Source organism: Ascaphus truei, chromosome 7 (genome assembly GCF_040206685.1).
Source record: "Ascaphus truei isolate aAscTru1 chromosome 7, aAscTru1.hap1, whole genome shotgun sequence".
NCBI lineage: Eukaryota > Metazoa > Chordata > Amphibia > Anura > Ascaphidae > Ascaphus > Ascaphus truei.
In genome coordinates, this window is record NC_134489.1 from 64,590,454 (window position 1) to 64,611,539 (window position 21,086).

Sequence of the window (21,086 nt, forward strand, 5' to 3'; positions counted from 1 at the left end):
AAAGACGTCCGTCGCGTTCAACCTATGTTGGATTTAGATGAGATACTCCTACATTTGCATTTGCAGTATATTGTATTTTCAGAATATACTTCCTGTGTAGTGCTAGAAAGGGTGATAGAGCGTGGCAAGATGTTATTGGCTTGTTGGTCACAATATTGCTAGCCTACAGTTTAGGGTTACTGTAGGGAATACCAAGCTTGCATTGTTTAGAGAGGGGATGCATAACTGCACACTACTATTAGAACTTGACTAAGATTATTGATACCAACAATAGGAATAGTTCGCTGGGTCAATTCCAAAGTTTAGTCAACATTTTGAGTGCTTGACCAAATTGGTTCAATAATTTCCATGGGAATGGGATGTGTGTGTGCAACCAGCCTTTATACAAGGTACATTCTAGGTGATGTCCTGGAAGTGGATGCCGGCAACAAGTTTATGGCGATTGATTTTAGGGCACTTAATGCACAAGGACCTTGGGCAGAAAAGAGACTCTGGACCATATCCTAGATCTGAAAGATTCTGAATCCTGCATTTTTGTTTTATATATGAATTTAGTTACGCTGTCAAGTTTATTCATATAAAGGTTATACAGCTTGGATAAAAACTTGCCCACGTCCTGCACATACACCATAGCTAAATATAGAGCATTCATAACATAACTGTAGCGCTGCAACTATGGGCTTATTGGTTTAGCAGCTCTTGAATTTGAGCTGCTGTTATGAAGGATATAAAGTTGATTACAGGGTAGCATCAACAAAATGTTGCTTTTCATTGTAGATTGCCCCTTTTTTTTTAAACTGGTAAATCCATAATACAGATTCAATATTGTATAAAGCCATGAACCAACAATAGTTTGTGCGGCTTCCTGTAAAGTGCACAAAGATCATGCCTTCAATACATAAAAATCACAATGTGCAGTTTATTAAGCTGCAGAAATGTAAAGTTAGTTCTTAATTCTGACTACTGACCAAACCTACCACAGTAAATAATTCCTGCTTTTCATGTAGCTCTCCCACATGAGGGAACGCCTGTACCTCTGGAGACAGGTAGCTATATTCTGTAATGGCGGTAAAGACCCCATGCTACCAATGTAGCAGGAAGGATTGTGCAAAGTTGGGTACATGCAGCCTGCCTTGGCTTATAAATCAATATGTTCCCAGGCACACATTAGATTTCAGGTCCTGCAGCTTCATGCTGCTTTGACTTGATGTACTAGCGTGGTCTTGAGTAGGTCAAGAAACCGTTCAAATGATCATTTTGAGGAAAACGTGGCTGAAACAATTATTAAACACACTTGTCCTGACCGCCAACATTGTCTTGAAATATTGGTTGGTGTGATTTTTCTAGTTGATTATTTTCTGTCAATCCTGGCATCATGCAATAGTCAACCTAAAGATTTTAAAAACTGTTAAAAAAAAATATATATATACTCTCTTAAACTAGAACCATAATGAGGGTTTGAATGTTTAAAAACTGATGTAAAGGGAGCTGCTATGTTGCCACTTTGGTGATGTTTATCTTGCAAAAAGTTGCAGGTATTCTAAACTTCAATGTCATTTCACATCCTTTGAACTCCCCATTAAAGACCAGAAAATGCAATGTAACTATAATCTAGCAGCATAGGTGCTTCTAATTTCTTTAGCAGTGATGCATCACCAGTGTTTGGGTATTCAATGAGCATATTAAAATCGCACTGTTCCAGAAGCCACTTCTGTTGTAACAAAAGGATCCGTTGCAAACTGTGACATTAGAGGAGGCTACTATGGGATAGCAAACAAATGCAGCACAGCAGAATGCCACGAAGCTCGTTAAATGGAATGGCTTAGTCTGATTATTTTGTTTGGTTTAAAAAAAGTATATTTAATAAAATACATTTCATTTTGGGACACAGCCTACTTTTTATTTTTTATTTCAAATTATTTTTATTTTTTAACACTTCAAATACTTACTTCTCTGTGCTAGCTGATTTATCGTATCTATTCTTCTCCTGAACGGAGTGGAGAGCCCATGTGCAAATTGGGGGAAACAAAATGGTTGCCGGGAACAGTGCTCGCTCTTGTGGCTAATGGCTTTCTGTTGGTGACCTTTGCTGCCTTGTTTGTATTCTGTCACATGGACATTGGAGATCGCTGATTTGTAGCCCAGTTCAGGAGAAGGTTAAGTGAGAGTAATTCCTAAACTGGATTGCTGCTTTAGATCTAATCTAATGTGATATCAAATCGTCACAAACGGTGGCAGTTGTGACATAAAAAATATAGTTATTTTTAAGATTTTACATGTTGCTTGTGGTGTTTTTGTATATACTACATAGCAGAGCTTTGTTAGTTTGGTACTTATTATGATGGGATTTATTTACAGTTCATTATTTCCCTACGTAGAAATTAATGGCTACATGTCTTTGTGTTGAAGGTGGTGTTGAAATCTTCGTTCGACGGATTGAATGATAGAACGAGAATGGAAGTGACTAAACAAAGTAAGAATATATTGTCATTGGTATGACCCAGTGTTTAAGGGGTCAGGGGTTACATTTGATTTATCCGCCACCAAACCCCACATAACTATTTGTGTGTAGCGTGTGTAATGGTTTTAAACTGAATTATTCACCCTTTTGAAGCTATTTTTATTCATAATGTTGCAAGGGGGTCAAACTATCCCCCCTTGTCAGGATTCAGAAACGATGGCATGCAATACTTTGCGAGCGCTGCTCCTGGAACCCACAGAGGAGCAGTCATGGAGGGCTTCTGTGGCAGTTGACCGCAGAAAGTGACCGTTGGCATTTGAATGGGGCGGGCAAAACCCAGACCGCGCGAGAGCTGCAGAGGAGACAGTAATTATAGTAAATATTAAAAAAAAATAAAAAAAAAAAATGGCTGAGGAAGGAACAGGCCAAACTGCTGTCACTATCCATTGAACAGTCACGAGCCAGGATGTAGGCGCAGGATAGAGAACTGTGCACATGCAGATTTATGTGGACAGACTGGCAATGAGTGATCGAATGTACTGGGATGGGAGCAATAGGGTAATAGCATAATTTATAGGTTTAAGTTGACCTGTAGTTAATACATTTCTTTAACAAGAAAAATAGATTACATTGTTAATCAAAATGTCAATGGTTAAAAAGTAAAATTAAATGTTTGGTTTTTAGCTCTGTGTAAGGGGGGTTACAGAACAAGTCACCTGAACACACACATTCTCATTTTACGTTAAAATTAATGGAAGACCATTGTTAAATTGAAAAGTTCTGCGGATGAACAGGCTGCTGGCACTTTAACTTATATGGACTTCTGCAAACCCTTGGTCCAGGGGTCGCCAACTCCAGTCATCAAGGGCCACCAACATGTCAGGTTTTCAGGATGGAGTGACTAAGCCACCGGTGCTGAAGCAGGGATAGTCTGAAGACCTGTTGGTGGCCCTTTAGGACTGGAGTTGGCCACCCCCTGTCTTAGTATTTCTAAATGACAAATGTTCTCCGAGATGTAGAGTATAGATTTTATATTTCTCTTGGCTACTGTCAAAATCAATCTATTTGTGGTTGTGGCCTGTCCACATCAGTAGTCTGCTGTTTTTTCTTCTGATCTTTAATTCCCATTGTGGTACACCAGCTCAGCGAGCACAGGAGACTGTTTTTGTGGAACTGGGTTAATTAAAAATAAAAAATAAAACTATACATTAAGATGAGGATAATCATCAGTTGATGTGGAGCTACAATGTGGCATAATATGACCCACTTATTATGTCACAAATAACATAATTACTACTGCCTCATACATGATAACAAAGACTGCACACTTTGGAAAGCAACACATGTCTTTAACTGAGATGTGGTGGTTTACACTTTATTTAAAAAAAAAAAAAAAAAAAAAAAGTGGAATAAATGATGGGGAAACGGACCTACAACTAAATCTCCTCCAATCCGTTGTCATCCCATAAAGCCTGATCACGTGTTTCCATTCAATGTCCTTTTAATAGATCTATTGACATGCATTTTTTGTGACTTACAGTAATGACTTGTAGTAATAAATGCTTGTATTAGACAAAAATTTATTTGACATTCCTGCTTTACTATTAGGCAGGTAAGTGCTATAATTTGGGTGTTTGTAGAGTTTCATTCGCTTCCTTAATTTTTTTTTTTTTTTTTAATTTTTCACATACATTTAAATCCACTTTATTTTCTTTAGGTGAGAAACTGGTTCTTGACTCAAGAATTTTTGATGACACCCATGAAGATCTTTCCTGCAAAACAATGCAGTGTTTTGTGAGACCAAAGTAAAGCAAGTTAAACAAAATTGGAGTAATAGTTTATATTCAAACTGCTATTTGATAACCTTCTCCTAAAATACACTGAGCACAACACTTAAATGTTGCATTCGTTTTTTGTTTATACACTTCCCCTTTAGAATTTGCACACTGCACTTTTAATAAATTTACAGCAAAAGAACAGAGTAACCCCGCTCCCCCCCCCCCCCCACCACAAAAAAAAATTGGAGTCCACTAAATTATGGCTGTTTCTGGTGTATTCCCTTAAATAAATAAAGCCAAATGTTTCTGTACAGATCATAAAAAACGCTAATTGAAGGAGACTTTAATAAAACGGAAAAGAAATATTTGAGATTGGCATATACAATTGTCCCTATGTTTAATATATTAAATCAAGGACTGGTTTATCAAAAAGCCACCTGATAAGTAATCCAATTAAAACCTTTTTGTATAGTGGGAACTCTGTTCTTGTACTGTATATCTAGCTTCCACTCCAATGATCGTGTAATCAGAGTTTTGTTCTTCCCTTCTATATTAGAACCAGTGAGGTGATAGCAAGGGGTATATGACAAACACAAGGCAGATAAAACCAACAACTCTCTCCTCTTTCTCTTTCTCTCCACCCCCCTCTATCTCCCTGAATCACAGGAATTTGCTAGTTTTTTTTTTTCTTTTGAAATAACAATTTTTTCTAATTTGTCTTTTCATACACAGTGACATCTGTAACCCGCACAGAATAAATAATAAAAACAACCGAAGATCTCTACAAGAACACAGGGTTCCTTGGTGGAAACCTGTTCAGGACTTCCACTTACCGACTGCAACGCCAAGTGGGGCTAGCAAGACCTCTAAAAAATTAACCTCAACAGTGAATGAGGCAAGTAAACTATAAAATGTAAAAAAACACACACGTAAGTAGGTTTTAACTCTTGTGCAATGTAGGGAGCTCTGCATTGGTTAGATCATTAGACTTTCTGCCATTCCATAAGCTTCAATGTATTTTGTCAGACTGGTGGTGCTCATGTTTTTGCAGTAGGAAACTGAATAGTCCCAGTACACATTAAAAAATGAGATTTCGCATAAATGGACATCTACTTTAATCGTCTAGTCAGAACATGTTACTCCTTCTACACTACATCTTGAGTGTGGTGGTTTATTTATTTTTATTTTACCCATTAAATAGACTTGTATAAATAATTGTACTGCAACACTTGAATGATATCTGAGGTGCCTACAGGGTTGAATGAATAAAATGCTTAAATGTGTTCTAACTAAAACTGCCTAGACATAAGTGCCCTATTCAGAGAGATTGTGAAGACACCAACAATAGAAGGTACTGTCGCAGTAATCTGAAAATCATGCATAATATTGTCATGTAGAGCTTTTCTCCCAATGGGACTCAAAGCACTTCAGTTACAAAATAGTGTGCAGTACACAGCCCTCCTACATAGAATTGTACAGGTACAGTCCTTTTCCCCCCAATGAGTTTACAATCTGTGTGGTGGCTGAGGCACCGTGAGATTGCGACTTGCCCAAGATCACAAGGAGCAGACACAGGGATTCAAACTGGCCTCCCCTGCGTCAGTCAGCCATTGTTTTCAGTGTCTGGGCCTTTACTCAATGAGCTGCCCCTTCATAACAATAAAACTACCCCTATACGTTTTTCCATGCCTTGTCACCAATCCAGTCCTGTCTGTTGCCTTTCCCCCATAAACACTTTCTTTATACTACTGTTTGATTTACCTTTGTATACAGGATGTGCGGAATGGGGAGCGAGAAAAATACAAGCAGCTTTTGGAACTTGTAAAAGATGGGTACCACAAAAATAATTCTACTACTGAGAGAGCTTCCCAGTGCAGGTAAAGCATAACAAACTATATTTTTTTTTTCCCCCTATGGAGCAGTCCCTCCTGCTTTTATTTTTCCCATGGATGGAAGTCAGGGGTCCCTGTAGTGAAACTGCTAATTTTCGTTCCAGGGACCCCCCCTAGTTCCCAAGATACTTAGCGAAACCACATGGATACCTAAAAAGAAGCGCAAGCTCCATAGAATATCTCTCTATACAATGTATTAAATGGTTAAAAAGAGTCTTTAGGACCTGCACTCATAAGCGGAGATAAAAATCAGACATTTTCACTGTTTAACACGGATTTGAAGATCTATAGCAAAATTTTAGCCAACAGATTGAATCCAATACTCCCAAGATTAATTCACTACAATCAGGTGGGATTTGTGAGCAAGCGCCAGACATTGGCCAATACAAGAAATTATTAATGTTATTGATCAGATACACAAATCTAAACTGAAAGCTATGCTGCTGAGCCTAGATGTGGAGAAAGCGTTTGATATAAGGTGGGATTTTCTAGATAAAACATTAGAGGCATTTGGATTTTCCGGAGTGGTTTTTTTTTTTTCCGTTTTTTTAACAGGGAGTCTGTGCTCTCAATCAGTCGCCAACAGACACCCAGGAGGGGAAGGTAATAATTAAAAATGGGACTAGTTAATGGTGCCCCCTTTCTCCCCTTTTTGCTCTGACTATCGAGCCCCTAGTGCCCACCATCAGGGCCTCCCCAAATATTCAAGGGATTAAAATAAAAGATGAGTGCTACAAAATATCGTTGTTTGCAGATTGTTATTCTTACTATATATAATCCATTGACATCTCTTCCAAATCTGCTGTCCACCCTTTGGGGGTTTGGTGAGCTTCATGGGTATAAAGGAAAATCAGAAGCCCTACATTTGACACGAACTGAAAAGGAGGTTGAGGTTTAGACATTTTGACTATAATTGGAAAAAGACCCATTTGAAATATCTAGGAATTTATCTTACCAGAAATTATCATTTATTATATAAATATAATTACCCTGACCTATTCTCCACAATTAAAGATTTTACAAGCCTGGAATTCTTATTGTATTTCCTGGATAGGGTGTATAACTGCACTTAAGATTAATATTCTCCCTAGACTTTTGTACTATTTTCAGACATTACCGGTATCTGTCCCGCACTCAAATATAAAAAAAGAAATTCATAATTGAATTATGCCGTTTATTTTGGCAACACAACCGAGAATAGCCAGCTTGATTATGTTGGATGCTAAGAAAGGAGGTGGTATGACTGTTCCAAATATTTAAAAATATTATATAGCCTCCCATATGAAACAAATGGTTAACTGGCATTCCCCGAGAGGAGTGTATCCCTGGGTGAACCTGGCGAGCTCGCTAAAAAGCCTGGTTGGACTGTCCTCTTTATGGTCTAGCTCTAGGGCGGGGCTTGGCAGATGGCAAAAAAGAAATACGGTTGTGTCGACCCCTTCTAGGCTTGCGCCCCTGTTTGCTAATCCGGGATTTACCCTGGGATATCAGGGCCAGGGCTTTAAAATTTGGAGACATAGAGGAATTCTGGAGGTAGGAGATTTACTAGAACAGGACAAACTAATGTCCTTTTGAGGAATTCATGAGAAAGTATGGTCTGCCCCAAATTGAGCTATTTAGGGGTATGCAGGTCTGACATTTTGTGTCCGGGCCTCTATGATGAGGAATTTCCTAGATATACATGATTTGACGATTTATGTAAAATAAAAAAAATACCAAAGAGGTTTGATATCACCTCTGTACCAGGGGCTAAATCTTAAAGATACCCCAAACCATAAATATATGGACAAGTGGGCTCTGGACTTCCAGACTGAAATAACAAGGGAGGACTGGGAAGATATCTGGAACAATGCGGGTAAAACTTCTATATGTACGGTAACAAGAGTGTGTGTGTGTGTGTGTGTGTGTGTGTGTGTGTGTGTGTGTGTGTATATATTATACACAAAGATTGATTCTGCACATTCTAACAGCATCTAGATGCGCTGTAGCAGCGGCATGGAAAAACACACACTCCAGAAGAGAGGTTATCAGAAGGGTCTGTCAAAGCGTAGAAAGAAAATCAATGAGTCAAGGGTTCAAAAAGTAACAACATGAGTTTATCTGTACCAAGGCACAATTGAGAGAAAAAAATTCCAACAAGGAACTCGAGCCTCTGCCAACATATTGCTTAGTATCACATTTTTATACATTTCAAAATGAGTAATACACCCCTTAAGGGGGCTGGCTTAGAAATAAATAATATGATGACATACAAAAATACATATTGGTTGATACATAAATATGCTTTACATTGCTATATTCTTATCCTATATACCATATATGTGGGCCGCCCTTAATCTTGTGACATAAGGGAGTTATTGTGTCCAGCCCTGTGTGTACTGTATCTGTCAGATAACAGAACCTAAAGTCAGCAGAATTATCTAAGGCAGGAAAAACCTCTTACGAATGCTATTTCAATTTATTACATGACTCGTAGGAATTACACAAGGGTGGGTTACATCCAGAAGCGATACTCTGCAGAATCAAACATTCACAGTTCATTCACGAATGAAACAAATTGGCATACATACAAGCAAACACTCAAAATGGCGGTTAGGCCAAAATGGAGGTGATGATAGCCACACACATTATCTCAATCTTCACAGGTCAATGATGTTCAATTAATGAAGAAACTTACCTCATTTCTGAACCACACCACTAGGAAGTATGATGGGGTCTGGGATGCAGGATAGGGGTGTGCTCAGAGAGGATATGGGAGTGCTGAATGTAAAATATGACATTTACCAAATGTTTGATATGTAACGTGATCATAGTTGTTTGCAAGAAATTTGAAACAAAATGGTTTCCCTCCCCCCGTTTTTATTTTTGTATCCTTCCCCTTCCCATTTGTTTGAAAAAAAAATAAAAAAAATATAAGTTTCAACATTGTATGTGAGCACAGATGATACTGGGCATAAGACAAGTGAGGAGAAACCACCAATGTACCATGTGTCCTTCCAGAAGATGCTAACGCAATAAAATCCATGAATGGGAAGGATCCCAAGGAAGATGGAATTCAAACTAAAATCTTGAAGGAAGCTGGGGAATAAGTAGAAAAAATCCTTGTAAAACTCCATGCTGCTTGAACACAAATTCCAGATCAATGGAGTAATGCCATAGTTATCCTCGTACACAAGAAAGGAGACCAAGACCTCGAACTACAGACCGGTCTACTTCCAAACACGAAGATAACCACTAGTCGGTACAACAGACCGTGGATTTTGCCCAGTTTAGAGAACCAATGGGATTTCAGTGGATACAACACAATGGACCATATCCAAGTTGTACAGGAAGTGATTTCCCGACGTAATGAATATGATCTACCACTGTGCTTAGGATCTGTAGATTACGAAAAAGCATTTGTTTCTGTCTACCCCTGAGCGGTCCTGGATGCATTAGGACAAAATGTTGATGAGGCGTACATTGCTATTATAAAGAATATTTGAGTGCCATATCAACCATTACATGAAAATACAAACAAGATAAGGATCGGCAATAGAGTGTAGCAGGTAAACACCATGTCACCAAAGCTTTAAATAGAAACATTTGAATTGGGAGGAAAAAGGAATCCCCAGTGAGTACTTGAGCCACGTACGATTTGTAGTTGACATTATTTTTGCCACAAGACCTCCAGCAACAAATAGGCGAACTCACCGAAGCAAGTAAAAGTGGGCCTTCATATGAATCTCGGCAAGAACAAAGGGATGTTAAACAAATGTGTCAACTCTGCAAAGATTAAAATCGGTAGAATAGAAGTCGCAGACTGTATACTGTGGTCGGCAAGTAACAATGGATTGGAAACTTTTGTATGAAATCACTAGGAGAATGAAGACCGGGTATATTGCATTTGGAAGAAACAAGACAATCTTTCAAGGGAACCTTCCACTGTGCCTCAAACTTTTCTACTAGCGTAATCTACCTGTACTCGCATATGGATGTTAAACGTGGACAGTAAATGTGACGATGATACAGAAGATTCAGACAACTTTATGTATACATGTATGCTGGGGATGAACCAAAGAGACGAGGGGAAAAAATGAATTAGTTCGAAACCAAAAAGAGTGGTGACTTACAGGTGAAGAAATTAAAATGGCAGTGGGCTGGGCATATTGTAAAACAAAATTGCCATCGTTTGACAAAGATGTTACTCGGTCAGATTCCAAGGGGAATTAAAAGACAAAGGTGAGGGGCAAAATTAAAATGGGAGAATGACGTCAGGAAATTTGTTGGAGCATCGTGGTAGAGGCTTGCAATCGTAGTACCTTGATCATTGGTGAGGCCTTTATCCAGCAGTGAATCTACCAGGGCTGTTTAGGTGTAAATCGAGTGTCCCCTCTGCCCCCCACAGTTGTGCTCAATGTATATTATTCAGATATTTTGATGTTACTATGTTCAGGACAATAGCCCTAATGAGTATCCCAAAAAAAAGTCCTTTAAATGTCTTGTGTTTTTATGGAAGCCAATTAAACTTATTTCTTTTCTCCTGTTTGCTTTGTGTGCCAATTGTGACTAATGAAACTTAAACAACCGCATTAATATATGATCTTAATATTCTATAAAAGACCAGGCGAAGGCAAATTACTTCTGTATTCTACAACACTTCTGGTAATTTTGCCTAACTTTTTCATAAGTGATTCTGTAATTGGTGATATCTGCACTAAAGTCTTACTGAAGGTCAGTCCAGTCTGAAGACCTCTCCGACATCTACAATTTGGGGATGTGTTTTAGTGTAACACTTTTTTTATAATACCATATTTTCTTTCTGAATTGCATTTCTGCAGGCTACCAATGACTGGAAAAAAACACCATGAAGAGCGAATCTCGGGATTCAAAATAAATCGTGAAGTGGTAAGTTAGTACAAACCAGACACCATTCGGTTGATATGACAAAGTGAAAGCTATAGGGAAGCGAAGGGACACACCTACTAGGTTCTCATTTGCATGTCATTACCCAGAATCCCTGTCTGCAGCTTAACCACTTTGATGTGAAAAATGGGGTGAATGAAGCAGGTTTAGGGACCCGTGGAAGACCTGCAAAGACACCCAAAGTTTCTTCATCTTTGTGCTTTCTTATAAATACATATTCTTCCTATCGTCTTGCATTGTTTGCTATTCATTTATCTGAATTACTGGTTTACCACAATTTCCTACAACCTGCTTTTTTAAGTTGACAATGCAGAATTAGAACAGTCAGAATGAAACAGATCCTGATTATTATTTTTTTTGTTTGTTTGTTTTGCTGACCAAGTACTTAACCCTTGCGCTGCCCTTGTGACGTCCCTTGTACTATCATGAGGCCTGGCATGCCACGGGCAACGGAGTAGTGATTGGAAGTGGAGCTCCTCCACTGCTATTCACATCACTGGGGGCTGGTTTCAACCACACGATTGCTACCTGAACTTGTGCCAGGGTTAAGGGAAATCTTTGTAAAGAGAATCAACATTGGACACCCTTCATGCACTGCTGCATATCCAGGCACTCCAGTGGTCTCCATGAAGGAGAGGGTGATTGGAATAGGATAAACATTTTTGTCTACCCGTGGACCATTTCGTCAAGGAAAGGGATAAAGGTCCACGGTTACCAAAATGTTCCTGTTCCAATAAACATCTTTACCAAGACCAAAAGGAGTGCCTGAATATTTCTTAATTTTGTTATATACAAGTCTCCCTTCTGGTTACTTGATCTTCTGTGCTTTTATGGCAGGACTGCAGCACCGTGAGCGCTCATAACCTTCATCGCATACATTGTATGTACATTAAGACTGGAACCTATTCAGGAAACTGTCTAAGGCAGGGGTGCTTAAACTGGGGGGTGCAAGATTTTTTTTTTTTTTGTGGGGGGGCAGTGGTTAGAGGCCCCATGCTCGTGCCCAAAGCATTTAAATTGAAACAAAATTGGGGGCGGGGGGGCCCATGCACGAGGCATCTAACTTGCTTACCTTAGCGCAGCGCGTCACCATGGCAATGTGGCGTCAAATGATGCAGCGGGGACACGTGACATTACATGACACCGCAGCGTCACTTGACATCACATGACGCATATACGTCATTTGATGCCGGTTCCTAGGTAAGGGTGGGGCACGAGCACTGGGGTTGAGCAGGCAGGTGGGCGCAGTGCAGAAAGTTTGAGCACCCCTGGTCTAAGGCATGTGGATGGTCATATGTTGAACTGATCAGCACAAATAAAGACTTGCACATGATAGGAATATTTACTTGAAATCCAATTGTCATGTGTAAATAAAATGTAAGCATGCATCACTGACAACTAAGCAGTATCTCAATGCTATTTTTCATAGTTTTTGTTAATGTTTTTTGTCTAAGCATGAATTGTATGTAAAATATAGATCCCTATTTTGTACTTAAAAAATAATAATTATGTACTCATCTATAGGGTCGTCATGTACAGACAGATGTAGAAATAGACCTGTCCTCTAGTGTTGCGGCTTGTTTATCTTTGAGTCATGATCCAGACTCGCTCCGAAAGGAAAAGGCTACCTCTGAAGGAAAGAATGAGTCTTCTGGGATGGGAAAGAGTGTAGACTATTTACCTGTTATCACTGAGGTATGGCATTTTATTAAGTTTAGGATTGTCATTTTTATAATTAAAATCGAATACAGTTGTTTGCAAACAGACAATTAAACCGTGTGTGTCCGTCCGTCCGTCCCGATGGGCACAGGTACACCTTTTTTTTTTAACCATAACCTTGGTGTCTTTAAGGTGAGAAAAGCGCATACAAAAATCTAAAAGTAATCTTTGCACCAAGCTTTTGCCCTTAATTGGAGAAGTAGAGCAAAAATAGTTTGCTGTTAACTAAACATGAAAGACAGAAGCTTTGTACAGTAAAACAGATGGTGGGGAAAACAAAGTATGTCAGCAGTTTTTAATTGGATGTACTGCAAAGTTCTAGTATCCATATTGACAGATGAGAAGTAAACCATGAAATTTGATGTTGGGGGCAGCAAGTGGAAAGGTTTCATTGATGAGAAATGATAATATGGGTTGGAAAACACCAGGAGAGTGCATGAGGTCTTGAGTAGTGATAGAAGTATTTATAGCAGTGTCCTTTTGTGTTGATTGTGTTGGGGCGTAGGGGGGGAGATGATGCAGGTTGGGGGTGTGTGGGAAGCACATGGTGAGTTCAGTCAATGTAACTGATCAACATTTTTTCCTGATCACCCTGGCAGTGGGCACCATTGGGTTATTCCCTTCTCACTCTAGGTAGGACAGGAAATAGACTTTTGCAGGTAGGCCATATAAGGCCCCTCCCTCTACCTGCACCTTAGTCTTTTTCCTGTCCTCACAGCTAGGAGTAGGATTTTTTATTTTGTAAGGGACTCACCTACTGCACCTAGTGCAGATATCCAGGGTCTCAGCCTCTCTGCCCTGAAGCTCCGATCGACGTGCCCTGCTGGTGGCAAGACGGAGACCCCTTAGAGTCGGGGGAGCCCCAGAGCCCATTACCTCCGTGGGGTGGGGAGCAGCTGCAGCCGCGGGCGGGGAAGCTTACATGCAAGGAAGCCCCAGTACCAAACGATAGGTAAGCAGAAGGGGTGCATAGCAGCTGCAGCTGAGAGCCTTGGAGGCCCAGACTCACCGCATTAGCGTCTGGTACGCTGCGGTAAAAGTACCCCAGGAGCCCGCTACACGTGGAGGGGGGAGCAGCCATAGCTGCGAACCGGATAAAAGGTTCAAATTGACCGCGCTAGCGTCTGGAACGCTGCGGTACAGGGAACAGTGCACGGGAGCGCGTCACGTTCCGGCCGGCAGAAACGTGCACAGACACGCGGGCCGTGCACGAGCACTTGATACGTCATAGACAGTGGTCGACAAATCACCAAAAAATCTACTCGCCGTACAAAAAAATCTACTCGCCACCTAGTACCAAACGTGTGCTGCTTGGGCCAATAGGAGCTCTCCACGATGTAAAATCCACTCGCCCAGGGCGTGCAAATGTATAGGTTTGTCGAACACTGGTCACAGAAGCGACGAACACACTGTGTGTATGTGTGTGTGAGAGCTGCAGCATGGAATGCTCAGCAGGGAGAAGCCAAGTGCTGGAAATGGATTTGAAAATGGAAACACCCAAAACTTCAGTTCCCAAGACTAGGTGAGTCCTTAGTTTTAGTTCTACATGGGAAAAAGAGATGGTCTATATACATTAGGGTGTATGTTTAGTATTTATTTTGTTTTTATAATATTGTTCGGTGGTTACCCTCCCAGAAGCAGGGTCTTCAAAAGGGACGGGGGAATCCCTGCAACATAAAAGAAAGGTTGCTAAGAAAACTAAATGGTGCTCAGCTTGTGAGAAACCAGCCCTAATAGGGAAGAAATTATGTGAAGATTGTCTTAAGACAGCTGCAGGGGATACCAGTGAACAAATGAGCACTTTCCTTGTATTGATGAAGGGGGCTCTTAAACAGAGTGTTGATGCGGCAGTCCAGCAAGCTGTTAACCCTGCGCAGAAAAGATCTAGATCTCAAACCAGTCTGGATAAGGGGAAAAGTTTTTCATCAGATGAGTCTGACATTGATTGTTTTCAAATATCAGAGGGTGAAATGGATTCATCAGATCAAGATATTCAGGAAGAGGAATCTGAATTTGATGTAGAAATGGTGGATCCACTCATCAAAGCCATGAGACAGGCATTGGAACTAGAAGACACCGAGGAGTTAACCCACAAGAAGGATAAACTTTTTGGGGCGAGACAATGAAAAGGTAGAGTCTTTCCTATCCATCAAGTAATTAAGGACCTCATTCAGGTGGAGCTGGCTCGACCAGACGCCAGAGTATTTACGCCTAAAAGGTTTGGGAAGATGTATCCATTCCCACAAGAGGAGGTAAAATTTTGGGAGGTCAGCCCAAAGGTGGATACAGCTGTTTCCAGAACAGTAAAAAAGACCACAATCCCAATAGAGGAAGCTGCGTCATTGAAGTACGCTATGGATAGGAAGATGGATTATGTATTGAAAAAAGCATACGTTACCGCAGGAACATCCTACAAACCTGCCATAGCAACTACGTCAACAGCAAGGGCTATGCGAGTATGGATTGCCAACATTGAAGAGGCAATAGACAAAGGCGTAAAAAGAAGTGCTATTCTTAAAGCACTGTCAGAAGTAAAATAGGCAACAGATTACATAGCGGAAGCCTCATTGGATGCAGTAAAATTAGCAGCCAAATCTATGGCGCTGGCGGTATCAGCAAGAAGGGCTTTATGGCTCAGACAGTGGATGGCTGACACAGCATCAAAGAACAGCTTGTGTGGATTACCATTTGAAGGTGAGTTCCTCTACGGTAACAAACTGGATGCGATAATAACAAAAGCATCAGGAGGTAAGAGCACTTTTTTACCTCAGGAAAACAGAGCCAGAAGATTCGGTTTCCAACAGGCTAATAGAAACCAGTATAAAGAAGCAAAGGCATATAGACCTGGTAGGTCATTCCCAAGACAAACAACATGGAGGGGCGGCCAGAACCGGCTTTTTCGTGGCGCCAGAGGAAGAGGATCATTCACAAAGAATAAATCCACATGAAGGTCAGAAGGCCCAGCAGTTGTCAGTAGGAGGGCGACTGAAGCAGTTTTCTGCAACATGGGCCCAAACAATACAGGACAATTGGGTATTACAGACCATTCGTCAGGGGTACAGTATAGAATTCAGGGAGATGCCAAGAAGAAATATGGGACTAATAACATGGATACAGTCAAAGGAGAAAAGAAGGCAGACGAATTCGGCTTTAAAGAAATTATTACAAGCAGAAGTAATAAAGAAGGTACCTCAGGAAGACAGAGGAAGCGGAATTTATTCCAGGAGTTTTCTAGTAAAAAAACCTACAGGGGATTACAGAGCAATCCTAGACCTAAGAAAGGTAAACTTATTCTTGAGAATAAGAAAATTCAAGATGGTGTCGTTGAACCTGATTATTCAAGAGGTACAACCAGGAGACTGGATGGTGGCGATAGACTTAAAAGACGCTTATCTACATGTGCCCATAGCAAAGGGACATCAAAGATTCCTAAGGTTTGCAGTAAATCAAGATCATTATCAGTACACAGCACTGCCATTTGTTCTAGCTACTTCCCCAAGGACGTTTACAAAGGTTCTAGCCCCTCTAGTGGCAGAAATGAGAGAAAGAGGGGTAGAAATATACCCATACCTGGACGACATCCTGGTAAAATCAAGGAGTCTGGAGAAACTCCAACAAGACCAGAAGATGGTAATAACCTTCCTGGAACACCACGGTTGGTTAATAAACAGATACAAGAGCCATCTCATGCCCACTCAGCTGTTAAGATTTCTGGGGGTAGAATTTGATACAGCAAAAGGAGAAGTGAGACTACCAGATGCAAAGAGGCAAGACATAGCCATGCAAACAAAGAAGCTCAGGAAAGCTACCAGGACTTCAGCAGAAGAATGCATAAGCTCCTAGGGAAATTCGCTTCAACATTAAGCGTCACAAAATGGGCAGCACTACATATGAGACCACTGCAAAACAATTTTCTGCAACAATGGAACGGGAATCACAAGGACACAAGACAAAGAATCTTGTTACACCCACACACAAAACAGGAATTAAAGTGGTGGGAAGATACCCGAAACCTGGAAAAAGGACAAACACTACAACCTGTGCACTGGGTAAGAATTACAACAGATGCGAGCAACACAGGTTGGGGTGCCCAGATGGGAGAAACATTGGTGCAAGGAACCTGGACAAACCAGGAAAAGCATCTTCCATCAAATCTGCTGGAACTAAAAGCAGTACAAAGGGCCTTAGAAGCTTTCCAAGACCATATAAGAGGTGGCTGTATAAAAATAGAATCAGACAACAGGTCAGTTGTCAAGTATATAGCCAAACAAGGAGGAACCAGGAGCAGAAAGCTGATGAACCTCACAGCAGAAATCCTCTTTTGGGCACAGCGCCACTTGTCGGAAATTACAGCCATACATATCCCAGGACTAGAAAATGTCACAGCAGACTTTCTAAGTCGGAACATCATACACCCAGGAGAATGGGCATTAGATCCACAGGTGTTTCAAGAACTGGTAGAGCGATGGGGTCAGCCAGACATAGATCTCATGGCGACACACCAAAACCGCAAGGTAAGGAACTACTGTGCCAGACAGTTTCATCCAAGCGCACCAGGTACAGATGCTCTGTTTCAAATGGCACTTCAAGATGGCATACCTGTTCCCTCCAATTCCCCTAATTCCGAAAACAATCAGGAAAATCAGGGAAGACCTAGCAGAGGTGATATTCGTAGCACCCTACTGGCCAAGAAGGCTTTGGTTCACACACTTGGTAAATATGGCAGTAGATACACCATGGCACATACCAGATCGCAAAGGGTTGATGCGACAGGGGCCAATATGTCATCCGAATGCCAAACAATGGGCTTTGACGGCATGGCGATTGAGCGGGAAACATTGAGACTGAAAGGTTGTTGAGACAAAACAATCCAAACCCTTTTACAAGCAAGGAAAAGTTCCACATCTAAAGTATACCATAGAATCTGGCTTTGCTTTCGTGATTGGTGTGAAAAAGAAAAACAAAATTTCCTTTCACCTAGAATTGTATCAATAGTGGAGTTCCTGCAAAAAGGATTTGAGAAAGGTCTCAGTCTTAGCTCATTGAAAGTACAGGTGTCTGCACTATCAGCCTTGTTGGAAAGAAATCTGGCAATGGAAAGATTGGTCATCAGGTTCTTTCAGGCAGTTAAAAGGTTAAGGCCTCAAATCAAGAACAGGGTACCTACATGGGACTTGTCCCTAGTATTGGATGTACTAACAGCAGCTCCGTTTGAACCTATACAGGAGATAGGCTTAAAATGGTTATCATGGAAAATGGCGTTTTTGATGGCAATCACCTCAGCAAGGAGAGTGGGAGAACTACAGGCTCTATCGGCCAAGGAACCATTCCTAGTCATACATCAAGACAAGGTAGTTCTCAGACCAGTACATCAATTCCTGCCAAAGGTTGTATCACAGTTCCATATGAATCAAGAAATTGTGATTCCATCATTCTGTCCAGAACCAAAGAATAAGAAAGAAGAAAGACTACACAAATTAGACGTGGTAAGATGTCCAAAAGTGTACCTGGAAAGGATGCGAGATATCAGAAAGTCAGACAGACTATTCATCATTCCAGAGGGACCGAAGAAAGGTCAAGCAGCATCAAAGACCACAATTTCCCAGTGGATAGTGTCTTGTATTAAAAAGGCTTATGAAAGCAAAGGACAAGATAAACCTTTGAACATTAAAGCTCATTCTACAAGGGCCATGTCTACTTCATTTGCATTTAAAGCCCAGGCTACACCAGGACAGATATGCAAAGCAGCAGTCTGGTCCTCATTCAATACATTCTTGAAATACTACAGACTAGACGTACAATCATCAGCTGACGCAAGCTTTGGTCGTAGAGTGTTAGAATCTGTAGTGAAATAAGTGTAAAGGGTATTAATAAAGGTCAAACTGATAAGGCATTAACTGGTGTTGTCTATTCTGATGTATCCCTCCCTAAAAAAAATTCACTGCTTGGGTATGTCCCAATGGTGCCCACTGCCAGGGTGATCAGGAAAGAAAAAAATTTAAAACAACTTACCGTAATTTTCTTTTCCTGGAACCATGGCAGTGGGCACATAGGGAGGGTAACTATGTATGTCTAATGCCTTTCAGTTATATATTTTCAGCTATGGAAGAATCGTAAGACTAAGGTGCAGGTAGAGGGAGGGGCCTTATATGGCCTACCTGCAAAAGTCTATTTCCTGTCCTACCTAGAGTGAAAAGGGATTAACCCAATGGTGCCCACTGCCATAGTTCCAGGAAAAGAAAATTACGGTAAGTTGTTTTAAATTTTCTTCTTTCACAATGTAACTGATCAACTGGATACATAGGCCAACTGCGGTCAAGTATGTGAATACAGGTACTCCAACTTGATTTGTAAACAAACATTTGAAAGTTATTGGATTGGATGATGCAGAGGCATTTAAAGACGGTTAACAGGACTGCATATGAACGGTGGAGAGGAATTGTACTCCAATCTCTAGATGTAATATGAAAGAGGAAATGAAAATCACTTGAAGTCATGAAATGTACTCCAGGGTACAAAACGAAGCATCTGAAAGTAAGGTGCTTTGCTATTAAGTGGAACGTTTGTTACAACGACCAAGAAATTGAAGAATAGGGAGTTCACTATTTAAGTAGCTGTAAACTGCTAAATCAAAAGGTAATTGAATCCATTCCTTATTCTTCTTGACCGCTGTTCAATCCAGATTTTGGTAGAAATGTCATCTGTTGTATGAGCTCTTTTACAAAAGTACTCTATAGAAGCCAGGGTTAAGACATCGTAGCCTGTGAATGTGAATCGGGTACGGTCAAGTTTGTTGATTTTGAGAAACAGAATGCTATATATTAAAAAAAACACAATACAGATGAATTTAATGATGAATTTCAAATTAAGTTGTGTATAGACCATGGTGGGTGTATGAGGCCTGAGACTGGAGCAAGCATCTTGAATCCGCTCAAAGAAAGTGTTAAAAGGAAGAGGTATAGAGAAGGCTGCAGAGGGCTGGCTAGAACTTGCTTTGACTTCGAAATAAACTTGTAGTATTGAAATGGGAAGACATTCTAAGAAGTCTGTCAATTTAGGCTAAACCCGTGACTTGTTTCTCTAGAAAAGTGCTGTCAATTTAGCATTAAAGTGCTAAAACAATGAAAATGTATAATAAAGAAAGTAATGTATGTATCTTGATATAGTGCCATCCATGTACATAACTCTTTACAGCAGAAATGTATGTGACCTAATGGGAAGAAGCACTTCACATTAAAAGGTGACATTTGGAAAAGGAGTTTACAATCTGAGTCACTCGGATGATTAAGTGCCGGACCAGAATAAGTGGGTTTGTGAGTTTAACAGAATTGAAAAGATTAAAGTGCGTTGGAGCATATTGCACAAATGTGAATTGCAATACTTTTTTTAATTATTTCAAATTGTGCACTTTGTGTTACAGGAGATGGAGAAAGAAATCAGACATGTTCTTGGACATGGCAATCCAGATGACATACTAAGCATTGCCTTTAAATTAAGAATCACACGCCAAGACTTCTGGACACTAAGGCATCAGAACTGGCTTAATGATGAAGTAAGTGATTCTACACTCCTGTCTATTTCCCCCCTGTATCTATGCAAATGTGTTGCGACTTCTTTAAAGCCCATTTACACATTCCAAAATGTGTTCTCTAGCGGTCTTTGTCTTTCAACCTGTTTAGATCGTTTTGATGATTCAAATCCTCCTGCTATGTTCTCTTGTGGAAAAATGTTTGCAGGCTCTCTATTTGTGATATTCTAAAAATGGTTTGAGCTCCCACCAAACTCCTTGAGGTCATCAGGCGTTGTCTGTAATCTGAGTCGGTTGTAGAAACTTCTGTATGTGCATATTTTCATGAAGCCCACGAATGATACTGCAAGCTGTGCCACGTCCGTTACGTGCATACTTTCATCAAATGCAACCTAAAATGCGGCAAAGGACAGTTTGATTTTTTTGAAAACTGTTCATGAAAGTTACTGATTCTCTCTGCTTATATTTTCAAAGCTTGGTGCTTATCTAGACAGATTAATTCTGCAACCTTCAGAATGCACTTCAAAAACTCCCCTTCCGAAAATAGTTTTATGGGCAATCGTGTAGCTTGCCTCAACTGCAGCCTAGGGTTTGGCAATGATAAAAATGCCCACAATAATTACATATCGCGATAAATGTTTTAATATAGCGCCATAAATGCCCATTAAAGAAATAAAATATAAAGTCCTCAAAATGTCTCTTAACCCCCTTCCTCTCAATGTCTCTGAGAGCCATTGGGGGAGGGGTAGGGAGGGAGATTATCAGAAGGATTCCGGTGAGCCCATTAACATGCTGCAGCTGTC

At 40.4% G+C, this 21,086-nt stretch overlaps 1 protein-coding gene across 5 annotated transcripts in view; it reads left to right on the forward strand.

Annotated features, from left to right (window-relative positions):
* The window catches only part of SENP2 (SUMO specific peptidase 2), a 38,770-nt gene that overhangs the window by 6,200 nt on the left and 11,484 nt on the right, over nt 1–21,086 (forward strand). For 4 of the 5 annotated variants that reach the window (XR_012802681.1, XM_075608852.1, XM_075608851.1 and 1 more), the window contains exons 4-10: nt 2,410–2,473; nt 4,179–4,266; nt 4,972–5,134; nt 6,013–6,116; nt 10,952–11,018; nt 12,561–12,731; nt 20,176–20,307. Coding sequence is in view for 4 of the 5 variants with exons in the window: in XM_075608852.1 (XP_075464967.1) it covers nt 2,410–2,473; nt 4,179–4,266; nt 4,972–5,134; nt 6,013–6,116; nt 10,952–11,018; nt 12,561–12,731; nt 20,176–20,307 (789 nt within the window). In the remaining variant the exon portion in view is untranslated. The remainder of the gene's footprint in view (nt 1–2,409; nt 2,474–4,178; nt 4,267–4,971; nt 5,135–6,012; nt 6,117–10,951; nt 11,019–12,560; nt 12,732–20,175; nt 20,308–21,086) is intronic. The other variant, XM_075608853.1, reaches the window with a different exon arrangement.